The sequence below is a fragment of the Astyanax mexicanus genome, chromosome 22 (assembly GCF_023375975.1).
Source record: "Astyanax mexicanus isolate ESR-SI-001 chromosome 22, AstMex3_surface, whole genome shotgun sequence".
NCBI classification, from domain to species: Eukaryota; Metazoa; Chordata; class Actinopteri; order Characiformes; family Acestrorhamphidae; genus Astyanax; species Astyanax mexicanus.
The window spans coordinates 28,323,983-28,337,248 of record NC_064429.1 but is presented as its reverse complement, the minus strand read 5'-3'; the positions used below and the strand labels follow the sequence as shown (position 1 = coordinate 28,337,248).

General features: G+C 35.4%; 2 protein-coding genes across 4 annotated transcripts in view; one reads left to right on the top strand and one right to left on the bottom strand.

Moving 5' to 3' along the window:
* ddx31 (DEAD (Asp-Glu-Ala-Asp) box polypeptide 31) overlaps positions 1-4,135 on the top strand; it is a 43,883-nt gene extending 39,748 nt beyond the window's left edge. For all 3 annotated transcript variants that reach the window (XM_049470702.1, XM_049470700.1, XM_049470701.1), the window contains exon 21: positions 3,574-4,135. In XM_049470702.1, the coding sequence (XP_049326659.1) occupies positions 3,574-3,721 (148 nt within the window). In that variant the 3' untranslated portion in view covers positions 3,722-4,135. The remainder of the gene's footprint in view (positions 1-3,573) is intronic.
* Positions 4,136-6,819: 2,684 nt separating this feature from the next.
* barhl1a (BarH-like homeobox 1a) lies at positions 6,820-12,095 on the bottom strand. Its single transcript, XM_007239915.4, has 3 exons — positions 10,924-12,095; positions 9,735-9,957; positions 6,820-7,776 (listed from the first exon to the last, which is right to left on the bottom strand). The coding sequence occupies exons 1-3, from the start codon at positions 11,396-11,398 to the stop codon at positions 7,488-7,490; spliced, it is 987 nt and encodes a 328-aa protein (XP_007239977.3). The 5' UTR covers positions 11,399-12,095; the 3' UTR covers positions 6,820-7,487.
* Positions 12,096-13,266: the final 1,171 nt, after the last annotated feature.

The following is a 13,266-nucleotide window of genomic DNA, read 5'->3' as shown; positions in this document are numbered from 1 at the left end:
CTTAATGTGATTACAAGTTTAATGGAGAGCTCAAAAAAGGAAGCTCACACAATTAAAGTTAAAATAAATCATATATCTATAAAAAATGGAGAAAAAAAAATAAGAGACCACTTAATGATAATGTTTTTTTTTCCTTGAATGTACCAAATTGAAAATTGAAATATAGGAATATAATCAAGAGGAAGATGGATGATCACAAGCCACCAAACCAAGCTAAACTGCTTGATTTTTTGCACCAGGAGTAAAGGCATAAACTTATCCAAAAGCAGTGTTTAAGACTGGTGGAGGAGAACATGATGCCAAGATGCATGAAAACTGTGATTAAAAACCAGGGTTATTCCACCAAATATTGATTTCTGAACTCTTAAAACTTTATGAATATGAACTTGTTTTCTTGAGGCCTGCATCTTTTATGATATTTCAGCCATTTCTCATTTTCAGTAAATAAATGCTCTTAATGATAATATTTCTATTTGGGAGAAATGTTGTCTGTAGTTTATAGAATAAAACAACAATTTCATTTTACTCAAACATATATATATAAATAGCAAAATCAGAGAAACTGATTCAGAAACTGAAGTGGACTTTTAATAGATATTTGACATATGAGTATTCTGTGCATTTTTAAAAATATGATTTTTCAGTGTTCATAAAGTGTATATATATATTGGTTTTAACCAGATAATCAAACTGTATCTCTGCTACATCCCTCTTTCCCCCTACCTAAAGTCTGTCATATAGCCACCCTTTGGACACCACTGTTAACTTCTGCATCAGTTTGTATCCTATAAGAGTACAGTGTGCACTGAAGGGGGAGGGGCTAATGATATGTATGCACACACCTGGGCCTTTTCTAAATTAGTAACATAAATTCTGGAAGCCCATGGAAGAAATATGTACCTACATTTGCTCATATTAGAATGTTTTAGAACATATGTGCTACATATGCTTTAGTTTTTACGTATTTAAATATATTCTAATATATGCACATGTATTCAAATATATGCACATACGAAGATGTATGAGCAGTGTCCCATTTTTAAATGTGAAAAATGTGTGATCATATTACAGACTCGACACACATTTTGAAAACAAAAAAATATATGTAAATGTATTCCCTTTTAATTCAGACTTCTATTGGGAAGTGAATTCAGAAGGTTGTTTAGTTTGATAGAGGCAGAACTTGGTAAATTGGAGAAGTTTTAATTTAGTCAGTCTGTGCGTTATGTTGTACGTACAGATTCAACAGTGAGTTTAGAAACATCATTTTGAATCGGACACTGTGGTGCATCCTTGTGTACCTTGTTTTCATACATAAAGTTGTGCATACTACTTGTTTTTGCAGAAAAGAAAAATGTAAGAAATACCTAGTCTTTTATGAGCCCTTGTGGTTTGAGTTTCTAAATCAGTTTCTCTGATTTTGCTATTTATAGGTTTATGATTGAGTAAAATGAACATTGTTGTTTTATTCTATAAACTACAGACAACATTTCTCCCAAATTCCAAATAAAATATTGTTATTAAGAGCATTTGTTTGCAGAAAATGAGAAATGGCTGAAATAACAAAAAAGATGCAGAACTTTCAGACCTCAAATAATGCAAAAAAAAACCCAAGTTAATATCCATAAAGTGCTAAGAGTTCAGAAATCAATATTTGGTGGACTAACCCTGTTTGTTAATCACAGTTTTCATGCATCTAGGCATGTTCTCCTCCACCAGTCTTACACACTGCTTTTGGATAACTTTATGCCTTTATTCCTGGTGCACAAATTCAAGCAGTTCAGTTTGTTTTTATGCCTTGTGATTATCCATATTCCTCTTGATTATATTCCAGAAGTTTTCTATTTGGTAAAATCAAAGAAAATGGTATCTTTTTTTTTCCAGAGATGTATATGTATATAGTGAGTCTCTAAGATTAGATAAAGTTTGGCAAAGGGTGATAATTTTACAAATAAGAAAAAAGGTTTTCTTGTGAATCACAGCTTGTGTTTTAACTCTGCTCACTATCAGCCAAACTGTTCATTTTATATGGGTGTATTTATAGTGTGCTATTTATGTATAATAATAAATAATACTTTAATGCCACCAGGATGCTATGAACCCAACATCATTAACCCTTCCCTTTCAGTAAAAAGCAGGTGCTATTAATATCATTTATTTTCTTAACAAAGTAGTGTTGATCAAGTTCAGTGATATCTTACCTTATTTATGAATATATAGTTAAACTATGCTCCAGAATGACTTGAAATAAAATCATTTTAAATTGACTTCCAATGAAAGTTAAGAAGGAGTTGTTTTTTTCTGTTGATTTAATATTAATTTAAGTGTACCAATTATATTTTTCTTTTTTATAAATAAATATTAGCATTAAAATGATCTAACATCCATTAGCATTTCTGCATCATTCATCACATCGGGCCCATATGTTCACATAAAGACAGCAAGTAAGTATTAGGCTTCATAAATGAGCCAGGCCAGCCTGTGAGGTTGTGCATGTCGTCACCTAACTAATAATGTTGTTAATGTTTTCTACAGTCATTTGGTTCAAATAGATACTTTTTTAACGTTGTCAAAATATCAAGATGAATGGACCAATAGAAATTCTTCAAAATTACGTGGAATAAAATCTTTTTATACTGACACCCATTAAATGTTAAGATCATTATTCTGCCTTTTGAGATATACAACGCATGACAGATATAAGATAACCCATTAGATAGTTTGATGCAAGCCCATGCTTTACTTTTGTACAATTTTGTCATAATTAACTTTAAGTTTTATAGGCTGTAAAAAATAACCCTGAGGGACTCCACAAGATATACTCAATCTGACAGTAGTTGTAGTCTATACATCAGGATTAAGAATTAAATAATAAATATTGGGTTCAAAGGGGTTAACAGGCCAGACAGAATTTGTCAATTTTCTGCTTGACTTTACACCACTAAATCTTGAGGAGTTCTATTTAAGCATTACATAAAAAGCTTTCATGTTTGATGAACATTATTGAAAAGTATAATTGTAATTGTAATAGAAATTATTAAAACAATATTAGTAAGTAAAGCAGTAAGTAAATCTGCTAATGTCAAAACATATTAAATAAAATAATAGAATTTATTTTATTTTATTTATTTTATTTTATTTTAAAATCAATATTTTCCTGAATACAAATCAAAAAGTTCATGTCCTCTAAACCTTTTGTTTCGTTATGTTTGTCTAGTTTTTACGTCTTTTTTCAAACATGCAGAATTCGGGTTGCTTCCTGTTACTGATCTGGGATTATTAAGTGGAGTAGAGAGAAAACAGGCAACGTCCAGCCCAAGTGTCCTGTAGAAGATTTCAAACCCTCACATTTTCAGAATGCAATTGTAAAAAGTTATTTTACTGCAGAAAAAAGTAAAGTTTTGTATTACCTACACCTGTATCCTCTGTATGGGACGAGGCATTTTAAGAGGTTAAAAGGGTTAAAAAATCTCTACTTTTTTTGTATCTACTTTATTATATTGTCCTTCTCCTGTGTTACTAACTCAAATACTGCAAAAACATGTAATGTACACTCTCTCTGATCTGTTTCAGACCCTCAAAGACCCTCACGCCGAAGCAACGAGTGGCTAAGCTGATCCGCTCCGAATACACCAGCGGCTTAGATGGAGAGTCCAAGTCCAAAAAGAAGAGGAAAAAGAAGAAGACGAGCGCTGAAGAGACAGAAGGGAAGGAGGGGTGAAGGAGAGCAGCACTGCGCCGGCCTCAGGAACAGAGCAGAGAGCAGTGAAGAAGTGCTGAACTAAAGAGCAGGTGGACTCCTGGCCTTAAGAGTCACAGGTGTTCGATTCTAAAGCGGACGCTTGTTTTAATGACCTGTGCACATTTATTTTACAGCATGGTGTCCCGAATACACCTCAACTACAAACTACAAACAACACAACATCTGACCCAACCTCAACTGTGTGCAGGAAGGCTGTGTCGGGGCTGTGTGAAACAAAAACGTCTTGAGTGTGTTTGTGTAAAGTTTTTTGCAAACATGTATGACTTGTCAATGCATGTAATAAAAGGAATTGTGAGGATGGCTTTGTTTGGATATTGACAGAAATATAAAGAAATTAATAATTAAATGTGAAAGATGTTGCTGTTTCTTAAATTGTCTCTTTTTCTGTGTTAAGACCATGTATTAAGAAAGCTTTTAAAATATTTTTAAAATATATATTTAGAGAGAGAGAAAGCATTATTTTGTAAAGGTAACTGTATTTTTTTGTTACAGTAATTGTATTGGAATTGGATTTAAGCTGATTTATATTCCTCACTGTCTCTGCCTAGAAAGTTATAAATAAAACACATTTTGACAAAATTATACTATGGCTAGTTATAGAAATGCATCATATAGATAATAAAGAATTAAATATATATATATATATATATTTTTGTTTTAATATATATGTTGGTAAATATAAACGCACAAGCAATTGGTCTCCTCAAACTATGTGCTGTGAATTCTCACTTCTCACTCATGATATGTATTATGTTTGTGCTGCTCACTTGCTTGTTTGTGTGTGGTTTAAATGCATAAAACATTTTATAAAACTTTTTATTTAGAAGTAATGTGAGTAATAATTATTAGCATTACCGTAGCATTCACCTCACAGACACATGTTCACACGCAAAACATTTAGCAAAATAATACATAATTAGACACAATTATGTGTGGGGAGTCGTGCATGTCTGTAGTCACAAAACACATAGTAAAACTCATTGTCTCTAGAAATGTTGTAATGTTTTAGTCACGTTATTGTTTGGTTAAACACTGTAAACTCCTACAGTGTTCTGTGCTTTGACGCAACGTTGCTGTTCTAATACTAAAATAAGGGCGAGTGGGACAGGTTTGGGATTTTCTTGCCATTAATGGAAACATTTGGCAACCAATCCATTTCTACTAAAGATGTTGATTTTGATTTTGTGTTTTTTTACTCTTAATTTACGAGATCCTTAAACAACGATTAGGAGTTTTTTTTTTATTAGAAAATACCTGTCGAGGAACGTCTCAATGTGCTTTTGCCCTATAACACTATCGTTAAAATGAGTAACAAAATCACTAACCTACACTGTATGACAAGTTTTGGAACTCTTCTTTAATTTTACATCATACAACATCATATAAAATAAAAAGGTACCATGGATGACCCTATAAAAAAATCAGGTTATCCTTAACAGATAATGTCCTAACAACATAAAAAGGCTGCTGGGAACTTTGCTGGGGTCTTTGGTCCACCCATTCCTGGTACATGTGAGCGCCTGATTTAAAAACACAAACACTAACGTCAGGTAAACTACACCCATAAAATACCTTACTCTGTCATTAACGTTGGATGAAAACCACCTGAACACATGCCGCTTGAAAAAATCATAAATGGGAGGAGGGAATCAATCATAACATTAATGACATTAATGATCATCGCCCTGAAAATACCCAAAGTTCTATGCAACTCAGACAGCAGCAATACAATGAAAATCACATGAAAAATAATTGTGGGTGAAAATCACCCGGCGTTAGAGTTTTATAGTTTTTTTTTCTAAAACGTTTCTTGAAGCAACTTTACTTTACTTTTTTTTATGATGGTTTACATTTTAACATAAACAAAAAATATTTTTTCTCAAATTGTGTGTCTTACTAAGCAGATTTGTAAAGTTGGATTTTTTGTATATTAAAAAAATACATTTTGTAATAATAACAATAAATCAACGAATTAAAATTGTGATGATGAATCTGTCTGCCCAGGCTGTTAAAAGGGCATTTCTGTAAACGAGTCAGGCTGATGAGGGGAAGGCCAGCAGGCCATGTGCACAGCGAGCTCTGCACCAGGTGACCAGATGATCTCACTAATTTATTTACTTCCTTCATTATGGACGGCCATTTAACTCTTTTTGTCTCCTTCTTAAGCGCTCTTTCTCCCTCTCTCTCTCTCTCTCTCTCTCTCTCTCTCTCTCTCTTTTGTTGGCTGCACTGTGGTTACGTGTGGCTCTGGCTGGGCGCACTGACCAGCTGGCCCACAGCATCCATCTGCAGACCCGGACACACCAACTCATTCAAACACATTCACACAGGGCACTTAAAGAAATGAGACACAAATACAGTATTAGGCTTCCTCATAAATGAGCCAGCTCAGTCTGGGAGCCCGAGACTTTACTCATGTCACAACTAAAAATACTTAAATCATAAACCCTACAGTTTTCTGTTCTTAGTTAGGACGCATTGTTCTAAAGAAAATATCATTATATGAAGATTTTACAATTACAAATTGTAAAATTGTTTTTTGTATATACTCTGTCTCCTTCATGGTTGTCATTGTATTCAACCGCTGTCCTTTTCCAGAATGTTAAGCCTGTAATGTCGTAAAAAATGGCCTACAAAAAAACAGCAGCCGTGTTGGCATATTTAGTTTTAGTGCCCTCTATAAATTAAATATTCAGCAGCACATTAAGAAAAACATTTTTAAAAAAAAAGTTTCCTCCCTGAGCTGATGTCCTTAACCCCATTGACAGTGACAAACACTAACACGAACAATAACACGTTTTCAATAGAACTTTATTTACAATCTTTATTTTAAAAAAGTATTTTGGCGTCATCAACAAAACGATTTATAAACTACAGAATCACAACACAACTGTGACAAACAGGATTTTACGTGTGGGCCTTTTACAAATTATAATTCAGTCTGTACAAATGTTTGCGACCCCCCCGCCCCAAACAAAATAATTTAAAATAAATGTGAAAATAATAATAATAATAATAATAATAATAATTATAATAAAGCACATTATTATTATTATTATTATTATTATTATTATTATTATTATTATTATTATTACGCTCCTATAATTTTCTTAACTAATTGTTTACATTATTTGGTTGACAGTAAACCCGCCGCTGAAGTCTGAAATAAATCTGAATTTGGTTTATTTTGAACCATCAGATTTCCCTTTGTAAGGGTCCGAAGTATCAGAAGGCTTCACACGAGCGAGTTTCGTGACAGAATTTTATACAAACTTTGCGAGCGAGTTTAATTTTCTCCATAGATAATTTATATATATAAAAAACAGATACTTAACATTCTTGCTTTGTTGCTAAGTGTATTGGAAAGTCACAACAGCTAATTGCTGTTAATTAACGTTTGGAAGGCGCTGTAGGCATGTTAGTGTCCTGTCACCTTTTCGAGCGCGCGCCTTCATCATTCCTGAGCAGGTACGAGCAATTAGCGCCGAGGTGCGTTTTTTTTTATATGTTTGTTTTGTTTCCCACCCACATTCCAACAAACCCCGCCCCTCGCGCCTTAGAGTTCGCTGTGATTGGCTCTTACACGCGTATAAATGTTTGAATATGAGCTGCTAGCCAATCGGAACACCTGAGGGGCGGGCCTGTCAGATTTGCGGTGGAGAACAGTCTACGGGTGGTGGAAAAAAAAAACTCCACCCCGTGGCTCCGTAGCCCGTGTTGCGGTTCATCGTTGCGGGGTGGGTCGCGCTATGGTCCCGGGGAGCGAGGGTAGAGCTTCCCCGCCGCCTCCCTGGAGCCCGGGTAGGAGGATCCTCGGTACGAGCGGCCGCTGAACCGGCGGTGGAGGCGCAGATGGTCCCCGGTACAGATAGAGTCCGGCTCCGGGGTCCAGACTGGACACCAGGCTCTGCGGGTAAAAGTAGGGCGAAGGAAACATTCGCTGGAGGGCTGAGTAGTTACCCGCTTCAGCAAGAAGCTCCAGGCCCACTGCTGTCTGCCGCTTCCATTTGGTCCTAATAAATTAAATCAGAGGGGAAAATTAATAGATTATTAGTATTAAATAGAAAAATGGGCAAAACTGACTTGCCGTTTGTCAAACAGTGATTCCACATTTTGTTTACACTGTAAACCTCTTCATTTTATAGATACTTATCTTACTTTGTCTTTCCTTTGCCTTTTTGTTGTTAATAGTTAAACCTTTAATAATAATGTTGTATACTTTCGCATGTTAATTGACTAAATAGATTTTCTATACAGTAGTATTTACATTTTCAGCATGCTATAGCTGACATCTTTATTAATGTAAAACATTAATAAACTAATTTATAATCAACTTATAAACCCTTTATAAGCTTAGTCTTATTTTAAAGCAATATTATTTAAGCTTTATTTATTCATCTTGTTTGTATGTGAGTTTCTTAGCAAGTACAAATCCGTAGTAAAGCATTCATTCATTTATTTGTTAGTTCCGTCATATTTACACATTAATAAATAAACACAATGTTCTGAGATGTTGCACCAAGTGTAAACAAACAAAAGTGATTTTGTTTATTACAATTATTTTTTTTAGCAAGCATGAAGACTGCAGTCAGTTTGAGTAGCTCGTGTGTTAACCCGTGTTAATCTGCCGCCGTACACTCATCCGTCAAATTGTCACTCAGCAGAGAGCCATTTTCATGTAAATAATTCATCATCATAGCAATTGTGTAATTACAGCTCGGTGGCTTAATTATTAATACACCATGCAGTGATTAATTATTCATGTCCCAATGTGTGTGTGCTGAGTTTATACTCCGCGCCTGTGGGTTTACACAAACTTTTTAGTGTGGAAGAAAAATACAGTAATTCTGATCTCTTGAGAGGTTCACAACCGGGCTTAAAAACGTAAATTTTACCTCCTAAAATGAACAAACTTCTCCTGGTCTAATATCGCTTAGAGTTTACACAAACACCAACGTCTGTTAATCTTATGTTTTTTTATTAATCAGGTTTATTAATGTCCAGAAAGCAATTGGAAACACGTCAACAACACAAAGTGAGACCAGTCCCTGTTTTAAAAAATTAAATGGGTTTTCTGAAAACTTTGAGCACAAATATTATTTTAAATGGCGGAGTAAGCATAAGTCTAACCACTTTACTACCAGATTAGATGATTTTAACAATAAAACGCGCAAATTAAAGAGCTACATAAATCAGAGGTTATGTTCTTGCATGCATGTTCTTGCATTTCTAATGCAGGTCTGACCAAGTAATTAAAAAACGTTTCACTCGCTTAGAATTTTGTCTAGTATTTTTTAATGGTATTTACAAATGCACCCTTTTTAAAAGTCAGCTTTTTGTCCTTAACTCATTAATGTTTATATATTTTAAAATAAAGCGTGCGTTGATTTAGATGTTTTAAAAAACTTAAAAACTAAGACCACGTGGCTATATTAATACACTCTACAAAAGGTATTTTTTGTAGGAAGCCATAGAAGAACGACTTTTGGTTTTATAGAAATAATACATTTTGTAATTGACGCGTGTAGTGAATAGCCTTCGAATTGGTAAAGAATATTCTGTAAAATTGTCATAAAAATATATACAATGGTTCAAAATAACTGCAAGAAATTATTCCTCGTGCAAGGAGCCCTTTCTGTCGCCTTAATTTATTTTTATTTATTTATATTTTTACATAATCTGTGTAACTGAACAGTGACTATATTAAGTGTATTTGTATAGACATGTGATTATGTTTAACAACAGATATTTTAATAGCGAATAAATAAATTAAAAATAGAATAGAACTACACTGTTAGATGTTCATTTCATATATGCTAATATTAGAAGCTTTGTTTTTAGTTGTATTTTCATATAATAATGAATGTGGCTGTCACATTCAATTACAGTAATACAAAAGAAGCCCTATATGCAGACAAGTGTGTGTGTGTGTGTGCATGTGTGTTGTGGGTGTGGTTGTGCGCGCGCTCACCTCCGGTTCTGATACCAGGTCTTGACCTGTGTGTCGGTCAGGTTAAGCGAGGCCGCGAGCTCCATGCGGTCCTGCACGCTCAGGTACTTCTGGCGCGCGAAGCTTCGCTCGAGCTCGGCGAGCTGGTGGTCTGTGAAGGCGGTGCGCGCTTTGCGGGGCTTCTTCAGTCGGGACGAGGGGCTTTCCCCACTGCTGGAGATCTCCCTCTCAGCCTCGTCCTTTACTGCAACCGCAGAGCAGAGAAACACTGAGATTAACCACAATACATTTCAACCATCCCTCTTTACTAGTTTAGATGATAACACCAAGATCAGATTCTGCTGATCTGTAAATTTGAAGTTCTTCAAGATTGGTCTTGGTTATAGACTCTTTACTTTTACACTCTAAGTTTACCTTTATATTATTTAAATTTGTTTTATAAATTTAGAAAAAAGGTTAATGGTTAAGATCATTTAAAACGCTTTTATTTTAATATTATTTCCAGTTATTCTTCAATTTTAATTGCGGTATTTAACGATCAGCGCTTTTATTTTTCTAACATTTTTGTTTTTTTTACAATTCTTAACATAGCCTATTTAGATATTCCAATATTCCATTTATCTTCAAAACCGTTCTTTCAACCCGTCAAGTGAAGAAAATAGAAAATAGTAGAAGTGCTACATATTTGTTGATTTTAAACATTTAAATGTGTTCAATAATGTTTGAATAAATTCAAGAAGAGTAAAAGTAACTAAAAAAAATAGTTTCGGGATTTTTTCGGCATTTTTAACGCAAATATATGCAAATATTCAATATTCAATAGCCATAAAAAACGTAAATGCATATTTTATATAAAAGCAATATTTCCCTAATATATTTAAACAATATAACTGACGGGACATAAAATGCAATCTCAAAAACTCTAGTGCCCATAATAATAATAATAACAATAAAAGAAAAAATCTAATGCATACAAACATTTATTTTTATTATCAGGCGCAATATAAAAAAAATAATATAAAGCTATAAAAGTGCATATTTAGCACCGTTATTACCTTTTACATATAAGTTGTTTTGTATATAACAACAATAAAAACAAAAATCTGTCACATTTACATTTATGGTACTTACATATATGACATAAGGAGTAAATAAATAGGTTTATATTTTATCGTAAATATTTTATTTTAAATACTTTGTTATGTCTTACCTCTGTACTCGCTGTCTGAGGAGGAGTTGCTGTGCACTTTGTCCGTGTAGTCCTCGGCGTCTCGCGCCGATTGCACGCTGCTGTACGGGGCGCATGCCGCCAGAGGTTTGCAGTCCGCTAAAATATCTCGGATAAGGAAGGAGGAGGTGACGGTACGCGCCTGAGGACCCGGGGACTCGAGCCCCAGCGCTCGCACATGTCTCTGCATCTGCACCTCCTCCTCTTCCTCCACCACGCAGTCCCTGCGCGGGGACGGGGGCGAGGAGCAGTCACTGTCCATGTCAGAGCGCTCGCTGGGCGCCGGTGAACCGCATGTGCCCATCAACAGAGCGCCGCCCCTGACCGGCACGCAGGGGCTCGCGGGCCTACGGGACAGCAGGGACTCGATCCCGAAGCTCGAGCCGTTTGTGGACACGTCCATGGTGAACGCAGCAAGGCGGGAGAGAGCCGCGCGCTCAAGCAAACATTTGTGCATGAGGTGGAAAAGCCGAGGGGTACGCGAGAGATTGGGAACGACGGGTTTATCCTCTTGTGGTCATTTCCTTTTTATATGAGTGCATAAAAAAGTTAAAAACAACTCGAACAAAAACGGCAAAAGACGTTTTATACAACGATAAAACAAATTGAAAAGGACAGCAAAAGACGTTCTATACGAGTGCAAAGAAACAACAAAAGCAACTGAAACACGTTTTATGGGCTCCAAGTGCAAATAAAAGACCAGAGTAACCCGATAACTACTGCAAATTTGTCTTGTAAAAACGAGTCGAAACAAAAAAAAACCCACTTCAAACTCAAAAGTATGTTCCAAAAATAAAAAAAACAAACAACACAAGGTCCAACAGCGAGTCCTGCACAGTCCGGTGGTGCTTCTTCAGGTGCTTCTTGATTGTAAACTCATCCGGCCACTTTCAGGACCACGGACAGCGCTCAGGTGCGGTGCAGCGCCAGCAAGCCCACCTCCGTCCTGCAAAAACGGCATAAAACTGCGGCGGGGAAAAGTTGAACTCGGTCTGCGTGCACTACAGCAGCTCGAGAGGGTACATGAGCGCGCGCTGATCCAGTGATCTCTCTCTACACGGGCCTTTGATTGCAAACAGCCTTCCTCTAAGACAGCAGCCAATGTCTGCGCAGCGCTGCTGCACGCTTTTAAAGGTGTCCGGCACGAGCTGGTCCCGAGTGCCACCTCGTTATTGGCTGAGTGGTGTGTGTGTGTGTGTGTGTGTGTTTAGAGTGGCAGTACCACGTGTTGTGGGAGGGGGGAGTTCGTCACCGTCTTTTCCTCTTTAACGCCCTTATTAAATGTACATATAGACACAAATATAAACCAACAGTAAAATTAATTTACAGACTCATTTAAAAAAAAGTAACAAGCAAAAATTTTTTTTTTTAAGAAAGTAAAAAATATTTATTCAAAATGTAAAGATTTGACCAAGCTGGCCACTAACATCGACAGACGTTATCTATGTAAATATACGGTAAGGTCGAGTGACCTTGAGTGAATTTAACATCAGGAGAGCGTTTAATACCAACGTCAGTTTGACATAGACTTTTTTTCTTTTTAAGTTGTGGCAAGCATCCATTAATTTAATGCAAGCATCCATTTGATGTAAAATACTCAGACATTTATATTTTGTCCATTTTAAGTTGTGATAATAAGTTGGCTTAATCAAATTACAAGTCTTTCAAATATAACATAAAAAAGCAAAGCGATGTTCAATTATCATTTATTTTATTATTCTCTAATGCATTGAAACAACGTTAATCTCTAACGGCAGAATTTATTTATTTGTGCATGTTATGGTGATTCAACATCAATTCAGTGTTATGGTTTTATATGAATTATTTGTATTAAACCACTTACATCCCTTTAAACATCCTGTTTTCTGTTCTTGCTATGTAGAAAAAGACACACTTTATATTAACATTATTTGTGGGGAGAAACCTTCTTCCATAAGAACTGATATTGTGTAGACTCAGATCCCCAACCATTCAAAAACTTTAAATTAGAATTTTAACACTAACCACCTTTTAGGCAATGTTAAATTAAGGTGCATTAAAGCTTGTTTTTCCATAATGCAACCAAAAAAAAAATTTTAATGTTCTTTGCTCTCAGAGCAAATTCCTCCAAACCTCACATAAAAAAGCCCTTTTATTTGTGAGATAAAATGACCTAAACCCAACGTCTGCTAAATGTCTTACTGTTAATGCCCACAAAACAAAAAAGGTCTAACATTGTTGGACACTGATATGTCGTTTTTGTTAAGTAGCCTAAGCAAAATTGTTATAGTGTGACTACAAATTAATGTTTTTGTCAGATATGTTACAGCCAACTTCTGTAAAATA

Excerpts from the sequence above, each read along its gene's own strand:
- barhl1a (XM_007239915.4), bottom strand. The coding sequence starts at position 11,398 with ATGCACAAATGTTTGCTTGAGCGCGCGGCTCTCTCCCGCCTTGCTGCG. Across the intron at positions 9,958-10,923 it reads CTCAGACAGCGAGTACAGAG|TAAAGGACGAGGCTGAGAGG; the intron begins GTAAGACATAAC and ends CTGCGGTTGCAG. Across the intron at positions 7,777-9,734 it reads ACCTGGTATCAGAACCGGAG|GACCAAATGGAAGCGGCAGA; the intron begins GTGAGCGCGCGC and ends TTAATTTATTAG.